The sequence below is a fragment of the Amblyomma mixtum genome, chromosome 7 (genome assembly GCF_055824585.1).
Source record: "Amblyomma mixtum isolate Tamu chromosome 7, ASM5582458v1, whole genome shotgun sequence".
NCBI lineage: Eukaryota > Metazoa > Arthropoda > Arachnida > Ixodida > Ixodidae > Amblyomma > Amblyomma mixtum.
In genome coordinates, this window is record NC_143018.1 from 63,217,638 (window position 1) to 63,231,603 (window position 13,966).

General features: G+C 53.5%; 1 protein-coding gene across 1 annotated transcript in view; it reads left to right on the plus strand.

The window, feature by feature from the left end:
* LOC149336292 (calcium-activated chloride channel regulator 1-like) overlaps positions 1–13,966 on the plus strand; it is a 91,674-nt gene that overhangs the window by 24,308 nt on the left and 53,400 nt on the right. Inside the window, exon 7 of the mRNA XM_089554107.1 lies at positions 13,213–13,223. Within this exon, the coding sequence (XP_089410233.1) occupies positions 13,213–13,223 (11 nt within the window). The remainder of the gene's footprint in view (positions 1–13,212; positions 13,224–13,966) is intronic.

Consider the following 13,966-nt stretch of genomic DNA (forward strand, 5'->3'; position numbering starts at 1 on the left):
AGACGCTCTCACGATGAGTAGAGTCAGGGATAAAGGGAATACTTATGTACAGTTTATGTACAGCAATTTACAATAGATATAAGTTAAGGCACTAGAGACAAACGGCAAAAAGAGACAAAACATCAAAAAGGACAAACCAAACAACAAAAAAGGTGGAACTGGCTAATACTAGGGGAGGCCCCTACTCGGCATAGCCGAAGATGCATAGCATCTCACCTTAGCTCAGAACCCCGCTACCCGCTCCGGCGCCCGGTTTTAAAGATCTAGAGGCCCGGCCCACATTCCGTAGCTTCCAATCATGTTGCGGTCTTAACATCATTGGTTCATCCAAGGCATGGCCAGCCCTCCAGCTTCCGTAAGGTAGAGCACTCTCTCCACCACAAAATAAAAACAAACACAAATAGACATTCGTGCCAGCACGTGCGCGAATCGGTACCGCGGGACGGGGTGGACACCCGTACTTCTTGGCGCGTTCGCGAGCGGTCGCGTTCCAAATAGGAGACGCTTCGCTTTGAGCGCCCCCAGCCGAGTTCCGATGACCCCGCGTACACTACCGATCCCTTACACGTCCTTCCCAAGATTCTACAAAGGACTCAAATGCAACTTTTAGAATTATAACAAGAAAGGATCGGTACGGGTCACAAAACCACCCTGTGGGTGACATACCGCAGCTACACCAGCGCTGGCACCAACAAAACCAAAAGCAAAATGCACACACAACATAAGCAAATTCCACAAATACACACGGTGGCATGCCTGCCGTGCGCCGTAACACGGCGTCCAAATTGGTGGGTTGCACCCAGTTCACCACCTCCAAGTAGACACCCTCGTCCTGCTCGCGAACGAGCACACACACACACACACACACACACACACACACACACACACACACACACACACACACACACACACACACACACACACACACACACACACACACACACACACACACTCGCAACTTGAGCGTTCAGTAGCACTCGCACGACGTCCGTAAGTGGCCACGTGAGCCTCCTTAGTCGCACCGAGCGTCCTAGTGTGCGTTCGAGCCACTACGCGTCTCAACACAATTAACGCCTAACTGCCACTCGGCTCATTAGGCTGGTGCCACAGCGGGGCAAGAACTCAACAGCTGGTGTCCTCCAGGATCAAACACGTCATGATCCTCGATAGGTCCAAATCTTTGACCATGCGACGCCCCTAAGGGAACGCTCTCTCCGGCGCACCAGTACGAACAGCGTACTGCGTAAGGAACAGTGCGGCCGGCTTTGCTACATCTAATTTGACGTACCGCAGCCCGGAACGTACTGTTCCTCGCACCGACTTTCAATTTGAAAGCCACGCCCCTGCCTCCTGTTACTTCGCCTCGCTTGGAGCCATTTGCCCCGTTCCTGCACGGGCATGCAATGAAATTTCCGCTCCCTGCATTATAGGAGCTTGCCGATTTCGTGGCATCATACAACTCCAAGGCTACCTGCGCTCTTTCGCAGCCACTTAATCCTAATTTGCCTTGTGGCAAGTCGCCAAAAATTTCCCTGTCCTCAAATGAAAGGACTTTGCCATCAATAGTGCTACGTGGCACTTCATGCCACATGCCTGGCACAGTGTGCCGTTGCGGCAACGTTTGACCTCCTCCTATCCCTAGCTCGCCAGTCTGACGTCTGTCGTCGCTGGTCGTTTCACACTGAACCGACTGCTCTTTTTCGCAGCTTGCCTGAGACCGAGTTTTTATTCCTGAGCTCGCGTCCGCGTCCCTGGTGTCATTTGGGGTAGAGCTAACCTGTGCAGCTGGATCGTCGGAGTGCGCGTTCACCGCCTCTAACACCGCGACGCTGCGTTCCGTCAGGATACTTTCTTCACGAGAGATTCCAGTTTCGCGGAAAGCTGGCTCTCTTTTTACTTCTCTCTGGCTGTTTTCTTTTCCTGTGCTTGACAGGCATATGCCTTTGCCTTCCAGCACTGGCGACCTCTCTGCTCGGGACTCGGAGCAGTTCTCCCTGGCTAGTTGGCTAGCTCTCCTAGACTCTTTGAGCTTAGCCAGCTCGAGCTCTAGCTGCTGGCGCCTTGCTTCTAACGCCTGCAAATCCGGAGGTTTTTCCTCGCATTGCGGCGCCTTTCCTCCATTCACTTTTGCAAGCTCAGCCTGATAATGAGCTAAGCGCGGCTTCGCCAATTCCACTCTGTACCTCACATCGAGTGAGGGCCGGCATGGATAACCCTCCATACCGCCGTCTGTACCCCTCTACTGTCCTACCGGCTCGAACACATGAACAGGGACGTGAACAATGCGACGAAGGAAACTCACAGTTTCGATGCGTCGATCCGCACTGCCAGCTCCTCGGCGTCGCAGTCCACCGCCACTTCCACCGGACGCTGCGATGAGCTGTCGCACGCCGCTGGTCCTGTGCACGTTGTCACTTGCTGCGACCCGCCGGTGACCGTCAAGTCCTCGACGCGCTGCTTTTCTTGACCGGATGCAGTCCGGCGTCGCTGAACTACTGCCGTGGTCCTTGCGTCCTTGCCGCCGTCTCTCCGCAGGTCCTTTCTCGAACGCTGCTGTTGCCTGACCGTCGCCTTTCTCCCTGCGTTCAATCTTCTTCCTGCGCCGTCTTCCGATGGCCGCAGGATCCTGTCGACTGCGCCAGTAAATTTCACAGGTTCTTCTTCTTTGCACCAGAGGTGCCCCGCCAGAGACGGTTGGTAACTCGAAGACTGAAGCTTATTTCTTCGCACCAGAGGTGCACCGCCAGAGACGGTTGGTTTATCTCGAAGACTGAAGCTTGATCTCTGCACCAGAGGTGCCCCGTCAGAGACGCTCTCACTATGAGTAGAGTCAGGGATAAAGGGAATGCTTATGTGCAGTTTATGTACAGGAATTTACAATAGATACAAGTTAAGGCACTAGAGACAAACGGCAAAAAGACAAAACATCAAAAAGGACAAACTAAAAAACAAAAATGGTGGAACTGGCTAACACTAGGGGAGGCCCCTACTCGGCGTAGCCGAAGATGCATAGCATCTCACTTCAGCACAGAACCTCGCTACCCGCTCCGGGGCCCGGTTTTAAAGATCTAGAGGCCCGGCCCACATTCCGTAGCTTCCAATCATGTTGCGGTCTTAACATCATTGGTTCATCCAAGGCATGGCCAGCCCTCCAGCTTCCGGAAGGTAGAGCACTCTCTCCACCACAAAATAAAAACAAACACAAATAGACATTCGTGCCAGCACGTGCGCGAATCGGTACCGCGGGGCGGGGTGGACACCCGTACTTCTTGGCGCGTTCGCGAGCGGCCGCGTTCCAAATAGGAGCCTCTGGGAGGCCTGCGATGTATTTGAATGTGTAAGAGAATCTCGATGATGAACTGGTCGCTACCAAGATTCTCTTGTGTGTTGCACTATGTGGCGTGAGGGAGTAGATGTGCGAACGTGAGGTCTGGCGTAGTGTTTTTGCAGACACTGTTTCCCGTGCGTCTAGGAGAGGTGGGGTCTGTGAGCAGGGAGAGACCGGCTTGTTGCGCGGCTAACCATACCCGACGTCCTTTCGGTGTCTCGTGTGGGTAACCCCAGGCTGTATGTGGGGCGTTAAAGTCTCCCACGACGAGTAAGGGGCACTTGTTGGCTATGCACTTCGCGAGGGTAAAGAGGCGTTCGAGTTATCTTGAAGGCACTTAGGGTGGCTATATACATTTAGGATGAAGACACTGTTCGCTCGAGCGAGTTGCGGCACAAGCTCAATAAGAAGGTGATCAATGTCTCCAATCACAATGGAATGGGAGATGGTGGTGATTGAACGACGAACCAGAAATGCTACCCGAGTGGGTGGGGGGGATGGGGGCAGAACAGGAGCATAGCCGGGTAGGGTGAGGGGGTTTGAGGGTTCCTGCAGGGGAAGGATGTCGGGTCCTGTAGCGCAGGACAGCAGTTGGTGGATTACGTGACGCTTCTGACCAAATCCCCGGCAGTTCCACTGCCAGAGTGTAAGATTACGGAGTGGAACTGCCCTCATGACAATCTATAAAGGACGGAGCTGTAACGGGGGGTTGGGAGCCCTGAACTATGGTAGAGATAGGGTTGGCCTGTTCCTCCGGTGCTTTGGGCTTCTTGCGTCTGTTTGGTGTGGGGTCACGCTTTGGGAGTCGGGACTCAGTATAGTTACAGCGTTCAGAGAATCCTTGCGTTAGCACATCGAATCGGTGGTTAAGAATAGCGTTGTCTTGTGTTATGCGGATTACTGCGTCTTTGATGGGTGTGCATTCCTCATTGATGCGAGTTATAGCGTCCTGCAATTTTGCCTCAAAGCGAGCTGCAAATGATTCAAGCAGGGTTGGCATGTTGTTTAATGAGATGGGTGTGGAGGGAGGGGGCGTTGTGCACGGAGGTGAATTTGTAAAGGGATCAGTGTCAGCCTCCATTGCTAGCAAATCAGGAGAGGAATTAGACTCGGAGTGGGAGGACGAGGTATCGGCGGTAGGCGGGTTGGGAGGAGGAGTTTAAGATGTGGTAGGAGCGGGAGCACCTGGAAGGGTAGAACCAGCGGCAAGAGCACTTATCTGGGCTTCCAGCTTGGCGATGTGTTGACGCAAGGCGGCGGCTTCTGCTCGGGTTGCTTTAGCTTCTGCTTTAGCCGCTGCTGCCTCCTCCTGAGATTTTGCCAGGGCTTGTTGTAGACTGCGTTGTGCAGTCAAGGATGTCGTGTGCCTGTGTGAAGAGGCAGAGGTGTCCGAGACTTGTTTCAACGGCACTGACCAAGCTGGTTTGTTTTGGTTGGGCTGTGGGAGTCCGGATGACAAATGGGGAAAATTTTCTCTGGATAGGACCAAGTCGTGCTGCTGCGTTTGTGGGTGGTTTGGCTGTTTCCGTCCCTTGCAGGATCCCGTGCCTGTCAGGTGTGGGCCCTCCCGCAGAATGCACTTGGGCGTGCAAAGTGTGTATTCTTGGGAGTGTTGTGTTCCACAACGGAGGCAGTTATTTATTTGTCTTGGGACTCGGGCATACGTCGTGGCGGTGACCCGGCTTGTACAGGCATCCGGACTGCCAGTTTGTACAGGCATCCGGACTGCCACGGTTTGGGGTGCAGCGGTGGATGGCTCCCATGTATTTGATGGAGTGAGGGACTGTGGTGTTAAGGACGAGGTAGCAGCATCCCACCGCTGCCACCAGTTTGTTAAAGACGAGGTAGCAACATCCCACCGCTGCCACCAGTTTGTTACATAAGAGGTAGCATGGTCGTGTGCCGGAGAGGAAATGAGGGACGTCTGAGGCGAGGCTGCTAGAAAAAGACAATGGGAGAGGACTTTATACAGGAATTTACATATTTAAAAGTGAGCTGCAGGAGCGCTGCATGACGACAGCTCCTCAGGAGACCATTCGATGACAAAGAGCCCCCCGGCCGTGCCGATGCCGGGGTTTTTAAGAGTTCCCTTCCCTAGGGTCTCTAGATGGGGGCCGGGCCTGCAGGGGAAGGAAGTTCTCACTGGCACCAATCACAGACACACACGCACTCTCTCACTCCCGAGAGATCACACCGCCGTCACGCGCTGGGAGAGGGGCGGGCGATGCCATCACCGTAGCGTAGACGCCGGAATGTCCATGAGCGGCGTTCCCGCGCATTACGAACGCGCGTTCACACTCGGTGTAGGGGAAACGCTCGCTCAACCGGACAGACGGACGCGGCTTCCGTGGCAATCCAGGCGCTCACCCAACGCCCGTCTCGGGGTTTGTCGGCGTTTCGCTGCTGCCATGTCGTTGTCTTGCCCACGACGAAGGCGAGACGTAACAGACTGCCCCGCCGGGGGAAGGAGATCCCGATGGACAGGGGACAGCATCCGCTGTCCGGAGGGATGTCGCTTGAGGCTGGTCTCAACCGGAGTCGGTGTCACCCAGACTTCGCGCACTTTTAAGTGGGAAGCTCCCAGACACCCTTAGAGCGTGTGGGGGTAGCGGTCTCGGACTCGATGGAGATGCCCTCGACTCAGCGTGGCAAACTCAGCGGAGACCAGCTACCAAGTGACAAGAGGTTTTTGGGCGTTCGGTGCCCAGCTTTCGCTGGTCGCAAGCCAGAGAATGGGTCGGAGCCAGAGGTTTACAAAACAAAACAAAGTTTATACAGCAAGGAGACGATACAGAGGACTTCACAGTCACTAGTACAGACACATACAAAGTGATTAACGAAACAATGCAACTCGTGCAATGTCAAACTCCAGAGAGAATACAATACACAGGCAATATTGCACCTAAAGTGCACTAACACAAGAGAGAGAGGTAAACAAACAAAACACAATTTGTTCACCGGGCACTGCGGCAGTCCGACGACCAGAGTTCCACGACGATGCCGTCCCGCAGACTGGCGAACGTTGCCTCGTTGGTCCGTGGCTGGCCGAGTGGTGTTTTCCCCGGGAGTCGAACGGGCGCGCTTCTCCGAAGCTTAAACGGCGGTCCGGGCTAACTGATAGCGGTCAACGTCCTTCTTTATAGGCTCGCTCTCCCGTCTGTTTGTTGTTCGCGCCCGAGTAGGCGCGCACATACACGCAGCATTGGCAGTGCTGTCTCCCTTTCCTCTTCTCACCGGCCGCGCGTCCCCATTGGTCAGAGGTCGCGGGTCGCATCTCGAAGTTTCGAGCGTTTTCCTGAGTGGCGCCGACGCCGACGGGCGAGGGGGACGTGTCTTAGTGCACGCAAGGCTACGCCCTTTCCCCCCGTCAGCTGTAGAACCGACTCGTCTGTTCCAGAGAATTCGGCGTGGATGACTCATTCCTTCGGCGCACGCCATGACGGTGGAGAGAGAGGCACGCGCTCGGCGGGCTTTCCCTCTCTCCCGTTGGGCTCGCGCCGGCGAGACGCCGTGCGCGCGGCGGTTTTTCTATCTTGGTTTCTAAAATGCGCCGAATTTTGTGACACTGCCCCTTCCTTTAAGAATATTGTGTAACAATATTCACAAAACACAAAATTCGCGCGCACATGCATGCGCTCACAAAGTCAGTGGCGAATGCCAAAATACATACATCAATACCTTGATGCTTTCACATACATAACACAGTACAATAGACAGATTGCACTCCAAAACACGCCACAGTTCGGCGGTACAATTCGCGCGCTCACAAAATACATGTGAAAATACATACATCAATACCATGATGTTTTCACATGCACAGCACAGTACAATGTTCACAATGCACATAAAACCTGCGGCGATTGGGCAGTACATTAACACAAGGCTACAAACATGGAGCACGCAAATACAAGGCACACTTTCGCCTATACTTCCAAGTTCGGCCTACCCAGCGGGCTCGGAGAATTACTGTTTCCTTCAATCTTTCAGTCGCGGTTTTAATTCCCTTTCGGAAGCGGCTCCGGCTTTTCTTTCTGTCACGGGTTGGACTCTTCTTCCTCCTCATTCTGAAGCTTCTCTTCCGAACGCGGTTTTGGCCCCGCTTCCTACTCGTACTCCTGTCTGGTTCTGCGGCCAGTCTTCGAGCCCTTCTTCTTTTCCTGTGGCCAGCGCGTCTGTTGCGAGCAAATTTAACGCCAGTTCGCTTACTACGGCTGCGCTTCAGGTGTTTGCTCTCTTTTCCGTGTGCGCTCTTCTGTTTCCGTTTGCGCCTCCACACTGAGTCCTTGCTGTAGGCTGGGCTCGTTCCTCTGAGCTTCTTTCTGACTTTGCTGCGATGTTTGGGCAGCTTGTTTGCATTCGGCTCGGCTGTCTTCAGCTTGGTTCTGTCTCTTCCCGTTTTCTGCCTGAATTTTCTCCAGGGCTTCTGTTTTTCGGTTTCACCTGCTTCTGTGGTGCCCGACTCATTTCTCTTTCTTTTTTCCTTCTTCCAAGCTCTTCTACGGAGCACACCTGCTTCAATGTTAGTTGCGTCATCCGAGTTCTTATCTCGCGATGAAGCCATTGGTCCAGCTCTCTCTTCTTCTTCGTGGACTGAACTATCCTCTCTTTCCAAGTCCTTTTTTCTTCTTTCGGAGCCTTCCTTGTGAGGGGCATTCTGAGCATGGCTCATTAGCCCTTGATGACTTATTCTCCTCACTTTCGCTCAGTGTTGCTTCCACAGCTTTCTCTGATACTTTCTTGAGCTCGTTAGTTTCAGTGCAGTGCTGCTCCATTCCTTGTACTGCACTGTCCCCTTCCTCCGAGGCACTAATTTCCTCTCCTTCGTCATAGGCACCGATTTCCTCGCCTTCCACATCGTGAAAGCCCCCCTCGCTGCTCGAGGGTTCACTCGGAACGGCTTCCGGGTCTTCACTGAGTGCGCTTTCTTCAGTTATTACAACGTCTGAGCTTTCGCTCTCAGTGCCATTAAACCACTCTTTCTCGTGGTCTTCACTGCCGGACTCAGAGGTGTAGCACTCGGACTCCTCCATAGAGATCCGAACTGCTTCTTTGTCCTCAGGCGGCTGCTCTAGGGTTCCCTCTGACTGAAGCGTCAGGTTGGCCTTTACTTCAGTGTCTACTACCTCAGCAGTAGCCACACTGTCAATTTCCTGAGGAAGCGACACTCCGGTTTGTTCTTCACTCTCTTTGGCTTCAGTTGCAGGAGCAGGCTGTTCCACAACCTCACTCTCACTAGTTGAGCTAGTTACAAACTCTTCCGTGGTTGCCAACAAATTAGACTCGTTAGTCTTCCACCCGGCCTCTCCGGGGTTAAGCTCCACTGGATCTCTGACGTTCCTCGAACGCCGCATTTCAGCAATCTTCCTCTGAAGGATTGCCATCTCTCTTTCACAAGCCCTTTCGGCTTCTTCACATTTCCTTTGGCTCTCTTTCTCTCTCTCTACTCGAGCCCTCTCTCTTTCCTGGTCCACCCATTCTCGCAGTTCGGCTCCGGTCATCCCCATCTGGAGACCGGCCTCTACTAGCTCCTTTAGCTCCTTAAAGCTCATATTTGGAGACCGAACTCTACATTCAAGGCAATGAATACCTCTCCACGGTGCACCTCACTAACCGCTTCAGAGCGGCCCCTCACAATATCGCTCTGCTGCTACCACTCGTTTACGACCTCTTCGTAAACTCCTTCCGACTCTTTCTCCGTTCTCTGTGCTTGCAAACACCAAACGTCCTGTCGCGGACGCCAGAATATATTGTCACCCAGACTTCGCGCACTTTTAAGTGGGAAGCTCCCAGACACCCTTAGAGCGTGTGGGGGTAGCGGTCTCGGACTCGATGGAGATGCCCTCGACTCAGCGTGGCAAACTCAGCGGAGACCAGCTACCAAGTGACAAGAGGTTTTTGGGCGTTCGGTGCCCAGCTTTCGCTGGTCGCAAGCCAGAGAATGGGTCGGAGCCAGAGGTTTACAAAACAAAACAAAGTTTATACAGCAAAGAGACGATACAGAGGATTTCACAGTCACTAGTACAGACACATACAAAGTGATTAACGAAACAATGCAACTCGTGCAATGTCAAACTCCAGAGAGAATACAATACAGAGGCAATATTGCACCTAAAGTGCACTAACACAAGAGAGAGAGGTAAACAAACAAAACACAATTTGTTCACCGGGCACTGCGGCAGTCCGACGACCAGAGTTCCACGACGATGCCGTCCCGCAGACTGGCGAACGTTGCCTCGTTGGTCCGTGGCTGGCCGAGTGGTGTTTTCCCCGGGAGTCGAACGGGCGCGCTTCTCCGAAGCTTAAACGGCGGTCCGGACTGACTGATAGCGGTCAACGTCCTTCTTTATAGGCTCGCTCTCCCGTCTGTTTGTTGTTCGCGCCCGAGTAGGCACGCACATACACGCAGCATTGGCAGTGCTGTCTCCCTTTCCTCTTCTCACCGGCCGCGCGTCCCCATTGGTCAGAGGTCGGGGGTCGCATCTCGAAGTTTCGAGCGTGTTCTTGAGCGGCGCCGACGCCGACTGGCGAGGGGGACGTGTCTTAGTGCACGCAAGGCTACGCCCTTTCCCCCCGTCAGCTGTAGAACCGACTCGTCTGTTCCAGAGAATTCGGCGTGGATGACTCATTCCTTCGGCGCACGCCATGGCGGTGGAGAGAGAGGCACGTGCTCGGCGGGGCTTTCCCTCTCTCCCGTTGGGCTCGCGCCGGCGAGACGCCGTGCGCGCGGCGGTGTTTCTTTCTTGGTTTCTAAAAGGCGCCGAATTTTGTGACAGTCGGTTCTCTCTCGGCGATTCTGGAGCTCTGCGCACCCCGAAGTCTTCCTTTGCAGGTGCAGGTTCCCAAAGGGCACTGCAAAGTGACTCGTGCTCCGCTAGCATTAGAACCACGCCGGAAACCCAACCGCTTAGTCCGCAAGCACGACACAATCCCCACTACGCAATGCCAGGCTCTTTCCCTCTTACAAAGCCAATTAATCCCTGGGAGTGGTCCAGCAGCACTCAGAGAATTCCCACAGATCTGCACATTACACCACAAAGCGCATCTCCATTTTAAAACAATAAACAAAAGCAATAGGCTCAATATCCTATATCAGGAAAAAAAAACTACCAGCAAACTGCAACTATGATGCTGACTCTTGCGCTAGGGACCTCAATTTAAGCTATCGGCATTACCTTTGAGACTCCCCTTTTTGTGATGTATTCCGATTCGTAATGACCACGACATTTCATTCTGCCTAGCAGCATACTGCCGTCACCTTGCATATCCCTGCAAAGATTCGCTCAACATCGGAGCCAAAGTCACATTAATTTCCCAAATTCCAAAAAAATCAAGCTACTCCAGGCGCTTATTCTAGTGGCCTAAATGGCCCGTCTGGCTAGCACTTCGCGTTTTAACGGACGCTGCTACACATGGGCACCACTAGTGCATTTTTCGAAACAATCTTTATCAAAATAAACGCTTTCAATGCAAACAACGCGTAGGAAACCTATTCCTGCTCAAAACTTTTTTTTCTGCAAAACTTTTTGTCTGCAGGAATGGTTTGAAAAAGAAAAAGCAAACAGCAGAGGCATCCTCGGAATCCACTGCTAGCGAGCCGCGCCGCGGCTCAAAGGGGTCGCCTATTCTTCAACCGCGCCCTGCGCGGTCGCACACCAACAGTGGCTTTAGCAGCCGACAATTCACAAAAATCGAAGGGCTTAACTCCGCTTTGACATCTGCGAGCCCCAGACGCCACGCGACATTGATTTGTTCCGCACCCCGGCCGCGCGTCTCCAACACCTGAGCCGCGTCTGAACATTTGAATGCGAGGGGTTGACGGTCGCGCATGAAACAAACGCCTGCGTGTACACTCTCGATTCATGAGTACACTTCGCTCCTTTGTTTGACTGGAGCGCGCTCTGCTGCGTTCCCTCGTGAGGTAGCAGGGCGTTCTTCTCTGTGGGCGGCTCCAAGTTTCACGCGTTCTGTTACCGCAGCGTCGCCACAATGGGTAAGGTGGCTTTCGCACTGTCTGTACACGCTTAGCCAGCCTGGCCTTTGTAGGGCGCTTATCGCATCTGGCGTGCCGCGATGACAGTCTTGGAGCATTACATGGTTGACCGGCCTTCACCCTTACGATGCTTCGAGCCCGTCCTTCGTCCTTTCTGCCCAGACTGCCCTTTCGCATGGCTCTCCTTGCGTGCGGTCGCCTTCCGGAAACTTTCCTACCTGTTCCGTCCTGCGCGTCTCCCTTTCTCGCGGGGCACTCAGCCTTCTCATCAGCTTTTTGACTGAGCAGCGAGCCGCCTTTTCTACTAGAATTCGAATTATCGGCTCGCTCTTTCGATGAGTCACTGCGTGTCGCAGCACTTAATTGTCCCGACTGCCCTTTACTTTCTGCTGGGCATAACAACTTGCTCTCCTGAGGCTTGCTAATCGATACTACTACCCTAACGCTCTTGCCCGGAACATGAACTATGCGACGCTGTTCGGCTAACGTAGCGATATTGTCCCGGGTACTACCTTCTCGATCGCAGCAATCAGCCTCCTTCGCGGAAAGTGCATGCTTCTCTGGGCTCAAAACCAACGCATTGCCCCTTTCCTTATTTCTAGCAGTGCCTACATCATCGCCCGAGCCCTCACGGCTGGCGGATCTGCACTCTTCCTCGTTGCTAGCCTTAGTGTCTACATTATCCCCCAAGCCCTCACGGCTTGTGGATCTGCACTCTTCGCTAGCTTTTCGACCGAACTCATCGGTCCTCGCTGCCGAAGTGGCCTTTCTTTCGCGTTCCTGTTCCTGCAGCTCTCTTCCGCGTTCCTGTTCCCGCAGCTCTCTTTCGCGCAGGAGGTGATCGGACCTTTTTGAAAATAGGTACGGATACTGAAGGGGGAGCATAGATAACACCGCGGCCTCTGTCTCAAGTGCGCCGAAAGGTCCTTCAATACGCACTTTTGCTACGGGTAGACACACGCTATGTGCTTCCACGGCTTGCTTCATCCATGCGCACTCGCCCGTGAACATATCGGGTTCTACGAAAGAGGGATGAACCACATCCAACGTCGCCGCGGAATCACGAAGCACTCGGCACTCTTTCCCGTTCACGACGAGGTCTCGCATGTACGGCTCCAGAAGCTTCACGTTCTCGTCATTACTGCATACTTACAAAAATACAAGCTTAGTTTTCGCTTCGGGACACTGCGCCGAAAAGTGTCCCGGCTTCTGGCAAGTATAACACACGCGCGTTTGCCTTGCCTCGAACCTCTTCCTGCGTTCGTTTTCGGCTGCCGCCGTCTCTTTGCTCTCGGTCGGATCATTTTTACTCGAGTCCGCACCACGTTTGCCCTCCTTTGGTCTGATGGGCGTGAACTTCGGCCTCTCAAACTTCGAGCCGAATTCACCCCTTTGACCGTCCCTGGCTCCGTCAGCCCGACGAGTCACAAACTCCTTTGCTAGCTCAGCGGCTCTCGCCACGGTACTAACGTCTGGCCTGTCCAAGACCCAGTACCGCACGTTTTCCGGTAATCGTCTATAAAACTGCTCCAGCCCGAAACACTGCAGAACTTTCTCGTGATTACCAAACGCTTTCTCTTCTTTAAGCCATTCCTGCATGTTTGACATAAGCTTGTAGGCGAAATCCGGATATGACTCGTTTTCGTCTTTCTCAGTTTCGCGAAACTTCCGACGGAACGCTTCTGCTGACAGCCTGTACTTTTTAAGCAGACTCGATTTCACATGATCGTAATCCTCCGCCTCCTCTTTCTTCAGGCGAGCGATTACGTCGGCCGCCTCAGCAGGCAACAAAGTGAGCAAACGCCGTGGCCACGTTTCCCGAGAAAACCCCTGCTGCTCGCACGTTCGCTCGAAGTGAACAAGGAAGAAACCAATGTCGTCTCCAGTCTGAAACGACCGCATTAAGTCAGTCATATTGTACGATACCCGCTCTCCTGCACCGTGTGCCTGACTTGACCTACGAGCGCGTTCCATCTCTATGTCGAGAGGCTTCATTTCCAAAGCGTATGGACGCTCGCGTTCCTCTTTCTCTTGTTTTTCTTTACGTTCAAGTTCCTCTTGTTCTCTTTTTGCCGATTCCCTCTCCTCAATGGTCTCAAGGCATTCCGCAAGCTCGTCATCTACAGCCTCTAATGCAAGAATAGCCTTCAGCAGTTCTGGTTTTCTGAGTTTGTCTGATACCTCCAGACCCAACTCTTTCGCAAGCTCCAGTAACTTTGGTTTGCGCAGCGTCTTCAAATCCATGGTTGCTCCGAGTGCTGCTTCTCTACTGCCCGCTATTGTCTTGCTGCAACTAACCCAGCAGCAACGACAACCCAATTACCAGCTCTGTTCCTGACACTAACAAAAGCCTGGCAAAACTCAGCAGAAGAAAGTCCCGCACTCACCAAACCTCACAGCCAAGAATCCAGCGCAGTCGTTCCGCTGCAGGCAACCAGTCAACACACAGGGCTGTTGCACTGCCCCCGACTCGCCGTTCTGCTGCTCGGCGTCCCGTTGTCCGCAACTCTCTGCTGGTGTCCGATGATTCGCATCCCACCGCTGCCAACCAGTTTGTTAAGGACGAGGTAGCAGCATCCCACCGCTGCCACCAGTTTGTTAAAGACGAGGTAGCAGCATCCCACCGCTGCCACCAGTTTGTTAAAGAC